The 17709-nt window shown below is 40.4% G+C and overlaps 1 protein-coding gene across 2 annotated transcripts; it reads left to right on the top strand.

The window, feature by feature from the left end:
* Nucleotides 1–657: 657 nt before the first annotated feature.
* On the top strand, nt 658–15529 carry LOC145778931 (uncharacterized). Of its 2 annotated transcripts, XM_082590522.1 has the most exons (19): nt 658–766; nt 1479–1590; nt 1761–1858; nt 2303–2389; nt 3673–3800; nt 4052–4140; nt 4621–4754; nt 5146–5210; nt 5371–5815; nt 6598–6721; nt 6892–7161; nt 7717–7873; nt 8546–8640; nt 9000–9083; nt 9626–9793; nt 10160–10253; nt 10862–11012; nt 13025–13148; nt 13431–15529. In XM_082590522.1, exons 1-19 carry the CDS (start codon nt 662–664, stop codon nt 13574–13576), a joined length of 2676 nt encoding a protein of 891 aa, XP_082446648.1. In that variant the 5' UTR covers nt 658–661; the 3' UTR covers nt 13577–15529. The 2 variants fall into 2 exon arrangements, with proteins under 2 accessions (XP_082446648.1, XP_082446653.1); XM_082590527.1 differs by lacking the exon at nt 2303–2389.
* The last annotated feature ends 2180 nt before the right edge of the window (nt 15530–17709 follow it).

Here is a 17709-nt window from a genome sequence, read left to right as displayed (position 1 = left end):
TAGTAGGCTACTGTGTCCGAGGTTATGTTATTTAAAAACAATTAATAAACAAACTGTTCACTCGGTTGTGCAGAACTGTGCACTCGTCAGCAACAAAATATTAATAAACCCTGGCTAGCGGACATTTGAAAAAAAAAACAATTAGCCTAGAAATTAATTTTTATTTTTGAAATTAAAATAACTTGTTTGTTCATCTGAACTAACAAAAAAAATTGTTTGTTCATCAACTAATCCCACAAGTTGTACCAAACTGAAAGAATCGTTAATGAAGACTTTTCGGCAACGTTATTCATAATAAACACTCACTGGGAAGTGGGAACGACATGAGCATTGACGCTCGAGCTAAAATACAACAGCCCGCCGCATTATGAAGTCTGTTCGGCAGCGTGATTCATGATCACTCACCGGGACGACATGGGCATTGACGCTCGAGCTAAAATCCAACAGCGCGCCGCATATGAAGCTTTTTTTGGCGGCGTAAATTATTGCGCGTCCCGATGTACAAGGGTACGACATCGGGGGTACAACATCGGCAGGGGACAACATCGTCGCCACCCGTAATATTGAACCTTATTCTACTTTGTGACTTGTGTTCTTATCTACTTTCAGAATGCCAGTGTAACTAAGAATATATATATAGATAAGATTATTGTCTATGACAATGAAAGTGATAATAAATGATAATGATATTATTAAGTTGATTGTTGATTTTCTTCAATCACGGAATCTCTATCACAGTGCAGAATCAGCACAGTTAGAGGCCGAGGTAGGTGATCTCATCGTTGTACAACAGTATAATATATGAATAGACTGAACAATGAACATTAACAACGCAGTCAAGTTATGACACTTTTTCTTTATCACAAAGTAGAAATTTTGTGTGCATAATTTTGTTTTTTGTACCATTATAACAAAAATTACTTTGATAAAACAATTCAATTTTTATGTCATAAAATATGTTCTGAACAAATGAATTGAATCATTTACTTGAAGAGTTGATTTTTGATGCAAACCTTAATATATATATATATAATATAGTGAATGGAAGGTTTTTCGTAGTTGGAAGTTGCAAAGATTTTTAATTTGGATCCATGAAAAATCTTCTTGCCATGAATCAATTCAATCATTTACCATCAAATGTGATTTTATTAAAACCCTATGGAAGACACCATACTCGAATTTCACCCTTGTTTGGGATCATCAGTGGTGCACTAGTGCATATCCAATATCCATGTGTCATGAGCAGGAATCATGGGTGAATCTGGAGAATGGCGTCTTCCATTTTAGTTCGATCGAGGTCTTAATGACTTCACAAATTCCCACATCTCCTTGAAATGTAATTTTGTTGTTTTTTCATTTTATAAATTCAAATTGTAGCATTTTTGAAGTTTATGGTCATGAAAACTTTTAGTGGATGTTTTTAATAAGAATTGTTTCCCAATAATTTCCTCCTGAGTTCAATCCATCTTAAACCACAGGTGGATCCTGAGGAACCGCAAGATGTTTTGCTCACCCTGAAGAAGTTCATATTTCAAGGAAGATTGTTGGATACACGTCAGTACTTGGAACCTTTCCTTGATTTGTACAAAGGTAGTTCACAGAAAATCATAAATGGTTTCTTCTTTCCATGCCTAGCATGTATTTGCGCGGACTGATATACAATTCTACATTGTTTAATGTTTAGTTGTGACAAGCATGGATGCGTTTAACAAAACAGTTCTGATTAGAAATACCTTATATTATTTTGTAAAATTTTGAAGAAACTTTTCCTACCAAGAAGCTTCTTCCAATATTGTTTCGCCAGCAGTTTTGTGAAGTTTGTTTTGATGAAAAGAAAAAAGCTTCAACATTATTGAAGGTAAGAACAACACGATCCAAGCTATAGTGATCCTATGTGATCGAACTTTTTCCAAATGATTTTGTTCTGACACTCAGCTCATTATTCATTTCATATCGTGTATGAAAGTGATATCTTTCAACAAATATTTTATGGTAAGACGACATTATCCTGTCGTAGGTAATAAAACCTTGACTTAAAGACAGGATCATTAACCTGTCCCTGAGTGGTAAAGAAGCTGCAAAGTTAAGGCTAAAATTAAGTTAGTGGAGGACATTCATTGTGCGGAAACAGCTTTATGAAATGTGATTGATGAACCACGTTTAGCTAACTACTGTGCTTACTGGCGTTTCCGCATGATGTCATGCTGAATGTTGGCTGTTTGCAATAAAGCACTTGGAAGAATGCAGAGCTATTCTTCTGATTATAACATCGTCCGAGTGCTATATTCATTATTCAACGCAGGATACTACAAAGGAGATGGAAGGACTATTCACTGAGGAAGAATTCAATGCAATGATGACTGGCGTGCAAAGTTACTGGCAATCACTGGTGAATATAGTCGTAGGGTTAACATTACACAAGTTGCGTCCGGGTAGTCTATTTTGGAGTTCATGACCGTTTTAAGTGCCACACAAAGCATAGCCATGATAGGGACTCGCATGACTGGGATTAACTGCGCACAATGATAGCACAATGCTTTGCATGTGATTTTGTTTCGCCGTGTTGCAGCGTAATTTGACCTTGTTGAATATCGCCCGTAGTATAATTTGTGGAACAAGTTCAAGTTTTTCCCTCATGCAAATTTACTTTTTGTAACACCTTTATTTTTAGAAATAGTTTTAAATTAAATATTTGTTTTATTTTTTAAGTTTTATAAAGCTTTGGTAGAGAGTTTGCTTTGTTGAACCATAGAGAAATAAAACATAGTAACTTTATAGCGGGTTTAGCATACTCTATTTCACACAAAATATAACATAATTAAATAAAATAAACTCAAACGTTTTCGACACGTACGTGTGTCCTCATCAGGAATTAAATCTGCAATACATAAAATGAAAAATCGTAAGATAAATTTGACTATGCACTGTAACTGTAACGACACTCTGGACTGAAAGCACAAACTGAACAAATGATACGAGAATGATTGCGAGTAAATTATGCGGTGGGAAACAGATCACGTGAGGTGTAGACTACAGGCATTGGACAAAACAATTAGAACACACACAAAAGGAACGATGAGCCACAGGCGAATAACTGCCGGTTGAGAGATGGATTGTTACGTTTGATTCTTAAGGCTTCCATGATCTTAGTCTGAAAATCAGATCTGCCTCGAGAGATGATTTTAAATTGGTCGATCGAGACATTGTCAGTGCACGTTTCACAAGAGGCGATGTGCTCTTTAATTGCACTTTAAGTTGTTAGGTTTGGGTTTAAGTGCTCCCCGGCCCTTGTCAACAAATGTCTGGTTGACATACCAATGTACTGTATACATATGTCTGGTTTGCGTCACGCAAACAACTTGATAATAGTATGAAATAAAGTATGCTAAACCCGCTAAAGTTACTATGTTTTATTTCTCTTTTTAAGTTTTGTTTAACAATACTTTGGCATATTAATTGTGATTACCACTTCCCCTTGTGGGCCAATGTCACATTATCAGAGGTTTTCACGATATTGTGTTGCTTTAGCAACACTTGTTTTATCCAATGAGCGACTTTTTTCCACCGATTCAATATTTTATGCTGATTAATTCAATTCAATCGTAACTGTCCTGATTGATAAGAATGCTTTGTGCCATTGACTTGCGTCTTGATTAAGCTAAAACTTTTCAGTGCGATAAAAACACGATGGCGGCGTCCATGCAACAAATGGCAAGGAAAGATGCATTTCAAGACATAGCCTCACTAGTGTCGCCCTTCTTGCCAGAGAGAACCGGCCAAGCAAGCCAGCCAGGCAACAAGTGAGACGGGAATGGATTTAACTGGAAAGCTCAAATCAGTATCTGCTAAACGGCGCCTCATTGTGTTAAATTTAGCCGATTTAATTTAGACTCTGTAAAATATCTCTCGATAATACAATGACTGGAACCACCATTGTTAAACCTTATTACTTTGTTGATATTTGTTTAGAATCACGAAATTCACCTCATGAATATTCTCTGGTTAATGAATTTAATTAAAAATGCATTTAATGATGTCATGTCATTCTTAGGCTGAAGTCTCTTCTCATCAAAGGTTTGCTGTACGATCAGTGCGCACAATATTGCCATGGAAGGGCGTCTGGAGCAATTCCTTCAAATGGTTTGTCTTTTTTCTTGTTTAAAGTGAACTATACTCGTTTTATCCACAATCTTACTATCCCTATACAACCATTTTTTCAACAATCCAATGTAGTTGTTTCATAAAAACCGTCACTTCACTCGTGCGTTTAATTTCTGTTGGGCGTTGGCGTCATTTTGAATTGAATGGCGAATGCCAAATCTGTTCAAAGTCTCTTTGTTGTTACCTTATTGAGTAAGAAATGTCAGTAATAGCGACTTGTTGACGTTGAAAAGGTTTATTTTAACTTTTCATCTGCCGGTCATGTTTTTTCATCTGCTTGTCATGTCTATCATGTCACACACTCATCGTACATGCACCATGTTTAGTGCTACAAAGTCCAAGACTCTGTTTCATCATTTAAGATTTTTACCGATTGCTTACAATTTTTATTTTTATCACAAAAAACGCCTCACATCTCTATTAGCACTCGTCTAACGATGTGATCTTTCAACGTCTCAGGCATGATCAGGAATGCTGCTCATCTCAACACTATCATGGAACCACGCCCTCCTGATGCGGCTCTCTATTACTGGATTACCAACATAAAGGACAACGATGTGTTCACCAGCGAGCATCCTTATGAAGACCTTCAGGTGATTATTTTTGTTGCATCTGGGCTTCCACCGGTTGTTGGTGATTTGGATTAAGCGGACAGAAAGGCAACAAAATCAACTGCCGAGTCCACCTACAATAATATTGATTGTCTTACTGAAGACCGCCTTCGAGACACAGCTGTGTGCTCTAAGGCGGTGTCGAACCGGCGCCCATTCGAACATCGTGCTTGGGCTCCCACTACTTGGCTATGCAGCCAACATTAATGGTAGGCAAAGTTAATATCATAGAAAAGAAAATGTTTTTTCGTTGTTGTGCTTGAAGTTGATAGTAGCCTTGTAGGTAGTCCACATGTCTAGCCAAAGCCAAATATGGTAAACAAAACATCAGCTACAGGTCGACATGTTGATCAAATGCTTTGTTTTTCTGCAGATCGTCAACTCACCGTGGAATATCCGCCCTTCTCAACCAGACACCATTGAGCCACATCACAATGGGTGAGCTGCTAAGCAATCGATTGTCTGCCGTAGCCGGCTGTAATTGTGTCTACTGTCGTTTTGGTTGGTGCCCATTTCTTCTCAAACTGGAAAGATTGAAGCGTCATAAATAGTGATGATGAATATTTTCATTCATAATTGTTTTTATGCATGATCCCAGAATGAGTTCAAACGTCAACACCAGCATGCAAAACGGGAATTTCCTCAATCCGTGGGGTGTCACTTTCAGTGAGGCGACCACCATTATTGACGAACCTCCTGATAATTCCAAGCATCCAGTTGAACCCACAAAGACCCAAGTGGGAAGTAACATCTCTAATAATTCTGCGACCAACAAAACTGGTCGCTTCAAGAAAACTGTTCGTAATCCCACGCCCGCTAAGAAGAGGGTTTCCATTGATGTTAACTCTTCGAAGAATCCAGACAAGTCTCATCCAAGCGGGCAGCAAGTGGCATCGAATGGTCCTCTTCCGAGTCAAAATGATTCCTCCTCCACAGTGAAGGCTGAAAATCAAAAGCCAACACCTAAAGAACCTCATCAGTCCAGGAGCGCAGGGATGGTCACCACATCTTCCAACAACATCCCAGTGGAAACTAGTGTGAGAGTGAGTAGTTTATTGACCGGAGATTCGCCTTGATCTAATGTTAAAAAAGTATCCGATCAACAATGAATTATGTTTTTGATCGTTCTGTTTCTTCTATTTTTCAACGAATTCCGCTTTTTAGTTGCTATTTTGCGTGACATGTATTTTACCCGGAGCTTGGTGGTTGCTCGTGGGCTGCTAGCTGGTATCGAAAACCTCTCAGCAATAGCAATACCGCACGAGAAGCATGAAGTGCCGGATGTGATGAGTTTTGTTTCTGAACAGAAACCAACACCTCAACGTTTTGTTGCATTGGTGAGATACAGCAGAGTTTCTCTGTTTCGTGTCTTACCTACCAAGAACTTGTTCTCTTCTTGCAGTAGTTGCAACAACGCTCATCTGATGAATGCGAAAGTATAAGCAGAAACGCACAAGTTGTTTTGTTTCAGTGACGTTTCGCGCTCCATTGGTTCGATTTTTAATCCCGTACGTTTGTGAAAGTTTTCTTATTTCGGCTGCGTAGCCGAGTGGTGAGAACGTCTGCGCGACGTTCGAAAGGACGTGGGTTCGACTCCGCTCCAGAGCACGTGGCTGTGCCTTGGCAAAGGACACTTCATTACCTGCCAAAAGTAAGGGGAGCAGCTGACTCGAATACTACATGTCACCTCGTGACTTCCTGTCGTATCGCGTCTGTGATCGCAGTGTACTATGTGATCGCTAGTATTACCGCAATGGACTCAAATTAAAACATGATTATTATTATTAAAGTTCTCTCCTAAATTTCCTCTTCATTACTCACTCAGGATTCATATTCGAATTACGTGGCGGAGCGAGAGTCGGCTCGTGAGAACTACAACAAGATTATGGAGGATATCCGGCAGAAGGAGGAAAGAGCAAACTCCCTGAGGAAGAACTTGATGCCAGGAGGTGAGGAATATATACACCACGTGTGCCCATTTCATCTTATATAACAAAATTGGTACACGACACTATGACGCCGTCCGAATTACGCGAAATTCGAATGATGCTTGGATCAAGTATGGGACTCACCATTACCTTTTTAGCGCATTCACAAATATTTTGTGATGTTTCATCAGCAACCCAAGACCAAGGCGATGGCCCCCGTAACGCCTCTCCACTCCCGGCCATTGCTCTCAACTCCCCGATCGGAAATGGTCCTTCTGTAACTCAAAACCCCACTTCGTCTCTCAATGCTGGTCGACATTCTATGTCATCGTCACTAGTGGGCGTCACATCACCCCTAGTTGCCGGGCAAGTGGGGGAACCGAACTCCCGGCCCCCAACTGGACATATGTACTCCGGAGGCCAAACCAAGCTTTCCAACATCTCTCCAAAGAGACCGTATGGTGAGTTGCTGCTTACATGTTGCTGAGTCATGTTGTCAATGCTGCCAGTGATTGTTCTGTCTGCGTTTCTCATCGTTTTTAAAATTCTTGAATTCTAGTATGAATATTAAAGGGAATAAAATAATAGCCTAACAAATGATAGATTTTCGTGTTTATCGAATTTGTGTTTCTCGGCAGTCAATTGTAGCAAGAATTGACAGCGATAGACACGTGTTTCGCCCATGAGGCTGTGCTCATCAATTCTTGGCTCGTCAATTCTTGCTACACTCGACTGCCGAGAAACACATGTTTTTGGAAAAGTCTTGATGGCTAGTGTGGACTTGGAGGCTACACCGGTATGGTTAGCGAAACACAATGCTCGCTGTACTATAGTGAGTAGTCAGGTAGTGCGTTGGTTTCTTTATTTTTTATAGAGAATTAGTTTTATTTTGCGAAGTTATTTTTAAGGTTTAGGTTAAAGTAACTTCTCGTCACTTCTGCTTTTTGTTTGCTTGGCTCGGTATTGCACTGCATTGTTTTCTTCAGCTATCACCCTTTCTTTTGTTTGTTTATCAGGGTTGGAGTATTCTTATCATCCTCTTGAGAAAACTGAAGACCTAGCGGCGATCAGGGCTGTAGCATTCCATCCGCGCGGTGCCGCATTTGCTGTTGGTTCCAACTCACATGTATTGAAGCTGTGTGCCGTACCAAAGCAAGCCTTGACGCCTCAACCGTAAGCTTATCTCTCTTGTTTTAATTACACGCCTCCCTTGCACTGTTGTGTGACGTGTGTTGACAATCTTTTATCGACTCCAGATTTATTCCGAGTTCCGATCACGGAAGATTTTGCGAAACGTGAAGGCAATAATGATGATAAAGTTCAATGATAATGTCTGTTTTATATAGCTCTGTGTCCATCGCAGATATGCTTTGCTCTCAGTGCTTCACAAAGCAGACAGTTTCAAGTTCAGTGTCTCGTTAACACAATTTGATGTTGACAATTTCGAACCGGGGTCCGTGCAACCATTCGGCCACGCAGCCGGTGTTTGTTGTGTCGTGCAGTTGTTCTCTCTTTTCTCGCTATAGCGGCCGCTTTGCTGGCAGATGTTGTTTCTGTTGACTTAACAACTTTGAAGCGTTCATTGTAGAAGCATAATCTTTAAGGGTTGTTCAGAGCAACGAAACAAAATTTATGTCGGCTTAAAAACAATTTGTTTTGATTTTGTGCTAACAAATAAAGTTTACTTTGATCGCTTCCGTTGCTGACTGACTCACTTGTGTGTACATGAAATGCCACCTGAGTGCGCTTTACACGGTCATTCATCTTAGTATAACGGCATTGACGCTTTATGACATCAATGACGCTTTTGTAATGACATCAGTGATGATCTCTTATGGTATTCAGACGAACCACAAAGACTCGTAATCCAGAGTGGATGCATCTGATAGCGAAGAGATCCCAGGTCCACCAAGGATCGATATACTCTCTTGCTTGGAACGGTCAGTCCATGTAGCCACACTTTAGAGAAGGGTGGGGCAAGCTAGAGCGCTTTTTACCCACAAAACATGACATCCTTTAGTATTGTAATGATGATAATGAAAAGTGCTGTAAAGTGACGTAAAAGTCTTCACAATCGGCCATCCCACAAGGCCGTCTGTGCACTATGCTACACTGTCTTTCCAATATATCACGCATCTATAAAGCTGTTTAAAAGTTTGCACCCACAGAAATTCAATAGGAATGTGATGGAATGCGTGATCAGTTTCGGTGATATTCGTGGACATTTTCATGTAAATAATATCGCTCCTTTACACAATTTTGATAAAGTTTCTCTAGTTAATACGATGTCGCTTTGTAGAGCAAGGCAACATACTAGCCACCTGTTCCAACGACAAGTTGATAAAGATATTCAATTACGACCACGACACTCAAGTCTTGCAAGGTGAGTGGCTCTGTTGGTTGAAGCACGCACTACATTGCTTCTAAACTAAGATCATGCGTCGAATGCGCGTGCGTGGTCTTCGCGAACTGGATGACGAATCAATTCAATGGCTGCTCGACACCTGCCCAAACATCTAGTCTAGAGTTCTAGACCGAGTCGCCGCCACTGCTCAAAGGTGGAAAATGGCAGAGCCCTTCGATCTTTGGAATTGTGAATAAGATAAAGATTTATACAAAGAAGAAGAGTGACCAAGAAGAAGAGCACACCAATCGTAGCATATGAATGTGGTTGTTATATGCTATATGCAAAAATACTGAGAATGAGGGTTAATGAAAGATTACACTCGCTATTATCATGCCTTTCGTGTCCTACTATCCACATGACCCCAAAGAATGTGAAATGACCTTGGTACAATGTGACGGCCTTGACACTTCCCAAGGCGAGTGATTTGCATCGTATTGGGCCAATTATAAAACCCCCGAACCCCATGTGATTCATCAATGATATTCAAATAGAATCTTACCAATTGTGGTTCTCCCCAGGCCCGCAGTATCACCTTGGCCACCACGATGGCGTCATCCGTGACGTCACCTTCCTGACAGGCTACAGCAACAGTTCAATGTTGGCGAGCGGGGGCGGTAGCGATTTTGTGGTGTACACCTACGCTTGCGACGTCGACACCGTTGTCCACCAGCTCAATGGCCACTCAGGTGAGGAAATGAAAATTACAATTTAATTACTGTAATTACTTAATTTACTGTATTTTACTTAATTACTGTTATTTACTTAATTACTGTACATTTTAACAGAAATGCCAAATCGCAAGACAAAAAATGACTTTGTTGTCTACTAACCTCAGCTTTGCTTCTCGCCGGCGAAAGCTTTAACCAAAGATAGCTCGGTTATCGAACTTGACTGTGTTTGTTTCCCGTGCAAGTAAAAGTCTTGGTAAAAAATGTTTTTGCCACCACATTACGTAACAAGGCTACCAAATTGAGATTGCATGTTTTTTGAGGTGAGATTAATTCATGACTCATATGTTCGTTTTGTTTTTAACTTCATCCTTGGCATTCCAGATCAAGTGTTGTCCCTGTACTCCTGGCCAAAGGGTCTTCTTGCCTCCGCATCCCAGGATAGATCAGTAAGGTTATGGGACCTTCGCACCGCCAGGTAGGAGTTTTCATTTAATCTTTAAAAAATTTTCCAACAACCAACTTATGGAATCTTTCAGAAGGTCCTATCTCAGTCCCGACACTTTCTAGCCGACCATGGAACCATTTTTACTTTTGTCTTTACATGATTGTACATTAGGGTTGTTCAAAAAAAACTTTTTTGTCAAATTTCAGTGGGGACCCCCTGGAATTGTTAGGTTCGAAATGATTTGAATATCGCATTGTATGTGCTATTATATTGGGGGTAAACCAGTGGTTTTGTTTGTTTTTTTGTTTCGCTACTCGACGGGTTGGACCTCGGGCGGCACCTAATGGATGGAATAATTCAGACATAACACTTCAACAATCGGAAACTTCACTCTGTCAATCTCGGTGACCGGGCCTGCGTCAGTGGTTTAAAGCCACTCAAGTATGCGAAACTGCCAGGATTGATCTCTGAAAGAAGATTTATCAGTCCGAAGATGAAGATTTCCACATTTAGTAAATCATATTCAAGATTCAAGTGGTTTAAAATTTAGTTGTTTACAAAGAGGGAACCAATCTCTGGTCTATATCATTGCATAAACTCCTCCTCACTGTACATTATTGCATTGTCCTCATCTTTAGGTGCATCAGTGTTCTTGGGTTTGGAACGTCCTCTGATCAGCACGCCATCCCCACTAGCGTGTGTGTGGACGGGACTGGGAACTACCTGGCGGTTGGACGCGACGATAAGGTGGTGTCCTTGTATGATTTGAAGGCCGGCAAGTCGGTCTCGGTGAGTTTAAGTCGTTTATTTTTCAAAACTGCCTGTCCGTTGGTGAAGCCATTGTAGCGTTTCTGCAAAGAATTTCTGGCGATGTCAAATTTGCAAAGTGTGCTATTCGGGTGACATTATTTTAATAGCTCAAGGCAGCGCTCTCGCTTTCCAGTTAAATTTCAGAGGTTTTCTTCTACGTTATTGTTATTCCAGTGTCATCTGTTCCCGATAATGTCATAACATCGTCTAGAATCCAGATCATAGGCTCTCTCCCCGACAACTCTGTATCTAACCTTCACAAGCTTGTTGTGATTACGTACCTGCATTACGCTGTTGATATCCAGCCTGGGTATTTACCGCATGCTCATGGTTACTTGTTAATTCAACTACCCGTGTACTTGCTTTATACTGTGCCAGTGTGCCTACTGCAAAGGCTTTGTTAAGAAAAACACCTTACTGGTAGTCTTTTCAAACAAGTAAGTTATTCTTTAAACATTCTCTACATAATATTTGCTAGTACCAGCCGCACTATAAAACTTTCTGCAGTTTTAAAAAGAACCGCATGTTCAACGCGCTACAAGCTACCACCCTGGTGGTGTCGTGAGAAAGGCGATCGCTGCGAGCCTTCGTATCCTCCTCTTTAGATATCTCTACATTTTTCGATTACAATTTTGTAGTCCACTTATATTTGTAAGTGCGTGTGCGATTGCAAAGATTGGGTTCCTGAAAAGTCTTTAATTGAAATTGAAGACGGTGGGAGGTGATGGCGGCGTGCTGCGACCTTCGAACGCCTTTGAACGACCTTTGAACGCTTAACATATCAAGTTGAAATCAAATAATTTCGTGTCTTCCGCAACTTTTACGCATCGTTAAGTTTATTATTGTAACTGTCTCCGCCGCCAGTGTAGCCAAATCGTTTGGCATCCGCTGGCTTCGATCAGTCTTTCAACAAGGTAATTTGATAGGATCTCCATTCTGTTTTGTCCTTTGCGATGTTTTGCAATCGATGGAGATGTGGTGTGCTGAGCAGGGATCCCAGGCCAGCTTTTCTGATGTCAGATCTCAGCAGTTGTAATAAATTGGTACGGTGACGTCCGGTTCGGCCTTGGTACTTTTTGCTGCCAATTATTGCAAATTCAAGGGCTTTCTGAGGAGGTGAGTCCTGGTGAAGTCTCAGAATGTGTCCAAACATGTTCCATCTCATGGTGGAGATCTTGCAAGACAATGGTTCACTGTTGCATATTTTGTAGAGATTTTTGTTCGAGATAAGACTGTTTGGCCAAGTATGACCAGTTATGACACGTAAATGTCTTCGATGACAGGCATCCAATCTTTCAAGACTTCCTTTGGTAACAGACCAGCTATTACAGTTGTAGATCATAATTGGGATGCAGTACGCGTTGTACAATCTTAGTCGCAACTGTAATGGGATTCTCGATCTCTTGCTCCATAGTTTCCAGTGTGATCTGAAAGCGACATTGCCTAAATTGCAGCGGGATTTGACATCGGCAGTGCTGCACAACAATGATCCCAAAAGTTTGTGTGTACGCCATTTTTCGTTTCCTCGAATCGGTAGGCTATCAGCATCAGTTTCATTTGTGTCTGCAAGAAATATGTGGGTGAATTCAGTTTTAGTCTCATTCATGAAAAGATTGTAGTTTTTCAGGTTCTTTGTTGCAATGGTTTCAGCATTAAGGCCTCGTACATTCCATGTGCCGATGGTGATTTCCCATGGTATAGTGCTGGGCCTTGAAGGTGCTTGTTGAAAGTTAGACATCTTTCCGAAGGTGGGCCGAGGGTTTATCCTTTTACCACCCACTCGGTGTTTATGCGGCTGTCAGCCCGCAAGCCTAGACGATGAGTAGCTTCCTGAAAAATCAGTACTGACAGGGTGAACCGCGAGAAGGTTATCGTCTTTTCCATCGTTAAGTTTCGAAGCTTTTTACTATTTATCGCGTTACTATTTATCGCGTTACTATTTATCGGGTTTATTTATCGCGTTCGTGACTTGACGCGTTCGATTCCTCCAGGAGTTCACTGTCCACAGTGGAGAGGTGCGGAGTGTGAGATTCCACCCAATGAAGAGCAACATCCTCCTCACCAGTTCGTACGATGGGACTGCAGTGGTGACTGACACCAGCGCTATCCACGCAGGTCAGCTCCGATCCTATTGTTGAATAGCAAAGTGATGTAATTATCTAATGAGATAACCGGAAATGTAAAATAATGAAAGTTGTAAAGTGTGAATACTATAGTAATGGCTTGGCGCTGCTGTTGTAGATTGGCTAACCGTGGCTACGATGTATTAACATTGCTTAGAGAAGCCGGTCGTACTGGAATGAATGAAATGAAACTAACAAAATAGCAAAAGTCTATGTTCTTTTCTGTGCCACAAATCTAAATATTTTGCAATTTCTTTTTATGTGCACTTCGTAGACTTCGACGCGACTGCAACAACTTCCTTCAAGTGTTCCCACCACAAAGACAAAGTCATCCAATGCAGGTGGCATCCGGACGGGATGTCGTTCGCTACTACGTCAGCTGATCAGTCATGCGTGCTGTGGGGAGCACGTGACTTGTGACAATGTCGCAAACATTCTTCATTGACTCGGAGTTATCGCAGTCCCGTTGAATTAATTAGTATTTCTCAACAGCTGTGTGCAACAACACCCAGCATTAGTTTCCAACATCTACTAAGTGGTCCACTGGCATATTGGTCGAAAGTGATTTTCGCTACAAAAAGTTGAAAATCACTGGCATGAACTTTCTTGGTTTACTTCGACACTTGGTTTGGAGATTTGATTTGTTGGAATGTTTGAATGATAAATGAGCAGAGAAACACGTCTGCTTGAAAAAACAAACAAACACAATATGCATAAATGCAAAGACTTGCCCGGAGGCGAAATATTTTTTCCCACGAGATTTCTGTCTCATTTACATATTTTGGTAAAAGTTTGTATTAAAACCGTGTGAATGCAACATTTTCTCGTTGGCACGGTTGGTTGAGTGGTTTCATTCTCTGCCTAGTAATCGTGAGAACGAGGGTTCGACGCCCGGCGAAGTCAAAATTTTTTTTTTCTTTAAATTAATTTTTGCGGTGCACAAGAGCTTTTCAAAAAAGTAGGGTTAGGGAAAGCTTATATTTTATTATCATTGCAGAATTTTATTGGCAAATAGTTATTTTGCAATCTGAATCAACCAATCTCTCAAACACTTTCGGAAAATCTTACTTTTAAAGTGACTAAAATCAATGAGACAGAAATCTCGTGGGAAAAAAAATTTCGCTGCCCGGAGACCATCTTTCAGAAAGTATGATGGCTACTGTATTATTTCGTGCTCAGTTCGATGACTGCGTCAATTGTTGAAAAGGATCAGGTTTTATTTGATGTATCGGCTTTATAAGCTTAACGTGATGACTTAAAGGTTTATATTGTAGAAGTCCTTTTGCCATTCCCATCTTAACATGGTGAAAATATTCGTCTAAGACTTTTAGTACGGTACTTTTGACTGATCGAGGTAACCGTTTGCACAGCATCTTGGCGTTTGGTTGTGGATCTCAATTAATGCATATAAATTTATATGCATCCAACTCCCGCGTGAACAATCCCCCGGTAGTACCTATAACTGTATATATTCAGTAGCACTGTTTTCATTTAGATGTCCTTACCTGCTTTCTTGCTACGAAACTGTTATAAGTGCAGTTTTATGATATGATTGTCTTTACCAACTAATGATATAGACCAGGGGTGACGAACCTTTTTGCGGTCGCGCCGGCCACTTTGTCAATTACTCATGAGTTATCGGGCACACAACTTTTTAATCGTAACCTACTATAAAATCTATTAGAAGCGACTCAAGATATTATTCATGAAAAGTAACAAACGGCAGATGAAAGTAATAAAACCCACACAGTTGAAATTATCTTACGCAGAATCGAAACGTAAATCGGTGTACCAGTGAAGACATAAAACAGCTTTGAGATGTCTTTTGTCTAATGCATGAGCGATTATCAAATTGTTTTGCGGGCCGCACAAAATTCTTTGACGGGCCGCAGGTTCGTCACCTCTGATGTAGACAGACACAATTCTCTGGATGGGAAAAAAACGGACACTACTAGGATTAATAGCTCCCCTAATTTCTACGTAATATCTTTACAGTGAAGAATCTTTGATGACACAAGCAGAGCAACCTGGTGTGTTTAATCATAAGCACCCGTGAGTCGATTGTTGGTGCGTCCATTGTTTTCCTGGCAGTGTTGTTGGCAGAATTTCAAACGTACTCGTATCACTAGAAATGAATATAATCTTCAAATGTAATATCGAATGCTGCACTATTATCTTGTGTGCTATGTCGCTAATGGCTCGGCAAATTTTTTTTCGCGGTTGCTTGTCAAATTGTCTACTGTGAATTTCGTCACCTCTTAGAACGCTGTCCTGTGTCACTTCTGTTACTGTTGAGCTCTCTGTTAGGTCCTTATATTTTTTGGCATAACTTTTTATTTTCAATTTTTGCACGAGTATATTCGTAAATAAAAAACAAACACACAAAACTCGACTCTTTAGCAGTGACGCAGGCCCAGTCACCCAATGACGGAGTGACGTTTTCGCTTGTCGTTGCCAGCGGATTATAAAGAGCTGTCCTTGAAGGGTGATACTAGGGCGCACACCACCAGAGTTGAACCATCGTAGAAAAATTTTGTTTCTGCAAAGACGTTTCTGCTTATACAACTGAGTTGTACGGTACATAATCTTCATACTTTAGCGACGACATCAGGCAAAAGAACCTTAGTGAATACGACATGACAGTTTGATTATAACGGTCTAGTTTGATTATAACATAAAAAAGCATAGCCTAACAGTCTTGTTATGCTTTTTTGCAGGGCTGTGGAGTGTGGATCACTAACTTCACTAACATAACTTCTCATTATCTCGGTGGTAACATGCAGAGTCGGGTCAAAAATGTAACGACTGCTCGGTTTATGGCTGACCCCCGCAGCCATGCTTTTTTGTACAAAAGCTCATTCTCGTATCACTTTCTCAAAGGCATCATTGAATAAACTAGCAATTAGCATTATTGGCAATTCCTCAAAGCAAACAAGCATTTAAATTAGAATTATGGTCATTTTGCTTAATTTGTCAAAGTAGCTAGGCTAATTAGGTGCAGCCTACATTAACTTTTATGTTTGGTGCAAGTCACTACCGGTAGCCTATATCACCACACTCGTGAGACCGATTACATAGCCGCTCATCCGTCTGGTGGTAGAATTAGAAATGTTACTCGGCAAATCTTTGCAACTAATTACTCTATAGTGTAGTCTAATCTTTCATGAAAACCTATATTTTCCTGAAATCAAGCTTAGGCTATTGACAGAGGTGGGCGGTAGCGCGCTACTTTATTTTTTCAATGTAGCGGAGAGGCGCTACTTTTTTGTGTCGAAAACCCGCTATTATAACCTCTTTCCAATTGAAAGTGTATTAAATGACTCGCTTTTGGAGATTTTTCAATTTGGAGAAACAATGCCTGAAAAAATCAATGCAAAAACCATTCGACTATTGCAGGAGACTTCAAGCCACGTTGATACCGACAAGAGCGACACCAACACTAGTCACGACTCCGAGAATGAATTGTTTGGTGTGTTGGTGCCATCGCATGAAACGTCGATCGGTAGCCTACGGAAAGAAAAGTCAAGTGGATGCCTTTTATTCGGACAGAAGCAAGTTATTGAGCTTCCTAGTGCCAATTTACAACGTTTCTGAATTAAATAGCCCACAATACCCCAATCCTTCCGGTACTGCAATGGAGAGATTGTTCTCCGTTGGAAAAGACGTGCTGAAGCCAAAGTGGGCAGGATTCTGCGACTCGCATTTTCGAAATGCTCGTGTTTTTGGAAGATCCGCAACAATAAATTTCACCTAAAACGTGTTTTTGTAACTATGTTGAAGTGGCACTGTAAACGAATAAGAAAGGATATTTCCTTCCCTTTTAAGGTTATTTAAGGTCAAAAAGTGCTTCCTGTGTCAGTTTAAGTTAAGACAAAGTAGCGCGCTATTTTAACCCGAGTAGCGGTAGCACGTTACTTTTGTCGATTGCTGATAGCGGTAGCGCGCGCTACTTTAACTCGAGTAGCAGGTAGCGCGCTAGTTTGAAAGTAGCGGATGCTCACTTCTGCCTATTGATTAATTAACCTGTGCACCAAACGAATAATGCAGTAGCTTTTTATTAAAGTGCAAACAAGCCTTTGGCGTGCGTTTTAGTCTATACCTTAGAGTAGTTTTTAAAATAGACAAGCTTACTTCAAACGTATAGCCTAGACCTATTTTCTAAGATAACGATGATACTTGCCTTAGAAATATTCTGTAGTCTAGTCATTTTCAAGTAGCCAACTCTTTTTTATTTTCAAGTCGCCTTCTCAAATCTTTGATTGATCTTTGACTCGCTTGACTATTGTCCTTATCAATATCTTGTTTCAGAAAAATACCACCAAACAGCTTCATTTAGGAAAGCTGAAACACAATTGCAATGTTTGTCACTTAACTCACTTTTCGATTTGTGTCGTGTGTGTGGCAGAAAAAGCTATAGCCTAGAGTTGTTAGTGGATCAATCAATCATTTTACTTTATTTAATTTTTGTTCACTTCTCAAGAATTTAGAATTAAGTTCAGATGAACTAACACCTGTGTACTCATCTCAGATTTATTACGGTTCAGTTTGTTTCT

The sequence above is a fragment of the Aplidium turbinatum genome, chromosome 1 (assembly GCF_918807975.1).
Source record: "Aplidium turbinatum chromosome 1, kaAplTurb1.1, whole genome shotgun sequence".
NCBI lineage: Eukaryota > Metazoa > Chordata > Ascidiacea > Aplousobranchia > Polyclinidae > Aplidium > Aplidium turbinatum.
The sequence above is the reverse complement of the archived record's forward strand: the minus strand, read 5'-3'. Positions and strand labels throughout refer to the sequence as shown.

What these genes read in the sequence shown, in the direction of transcription:
- LOC145778931 (XM_082590522.1), top strand. Translation starts at nt 662, where the DNA reads ATGAAAGTGATAATAAATGATAATGATATTATTAAGTTGATTGTTGAT. An exon ending in AAGCTTCAACATTATTGAAG is followed by an intron (nt 1,859 to 2,302) that starts GTAAGAACAACA and finishes TATTCAACGCAG; the next exon opens with GATACTACAAAGGAGATGGA. An exon ending in CACCAGCGCTATCCACGCAG is followed by an intron (nt 13,149 to 13,430) that starts GTCAGCTCCGAT and finishes TGCACTTCGTAG; the next exon opens with ACTTCGACGCGACTGCAACA.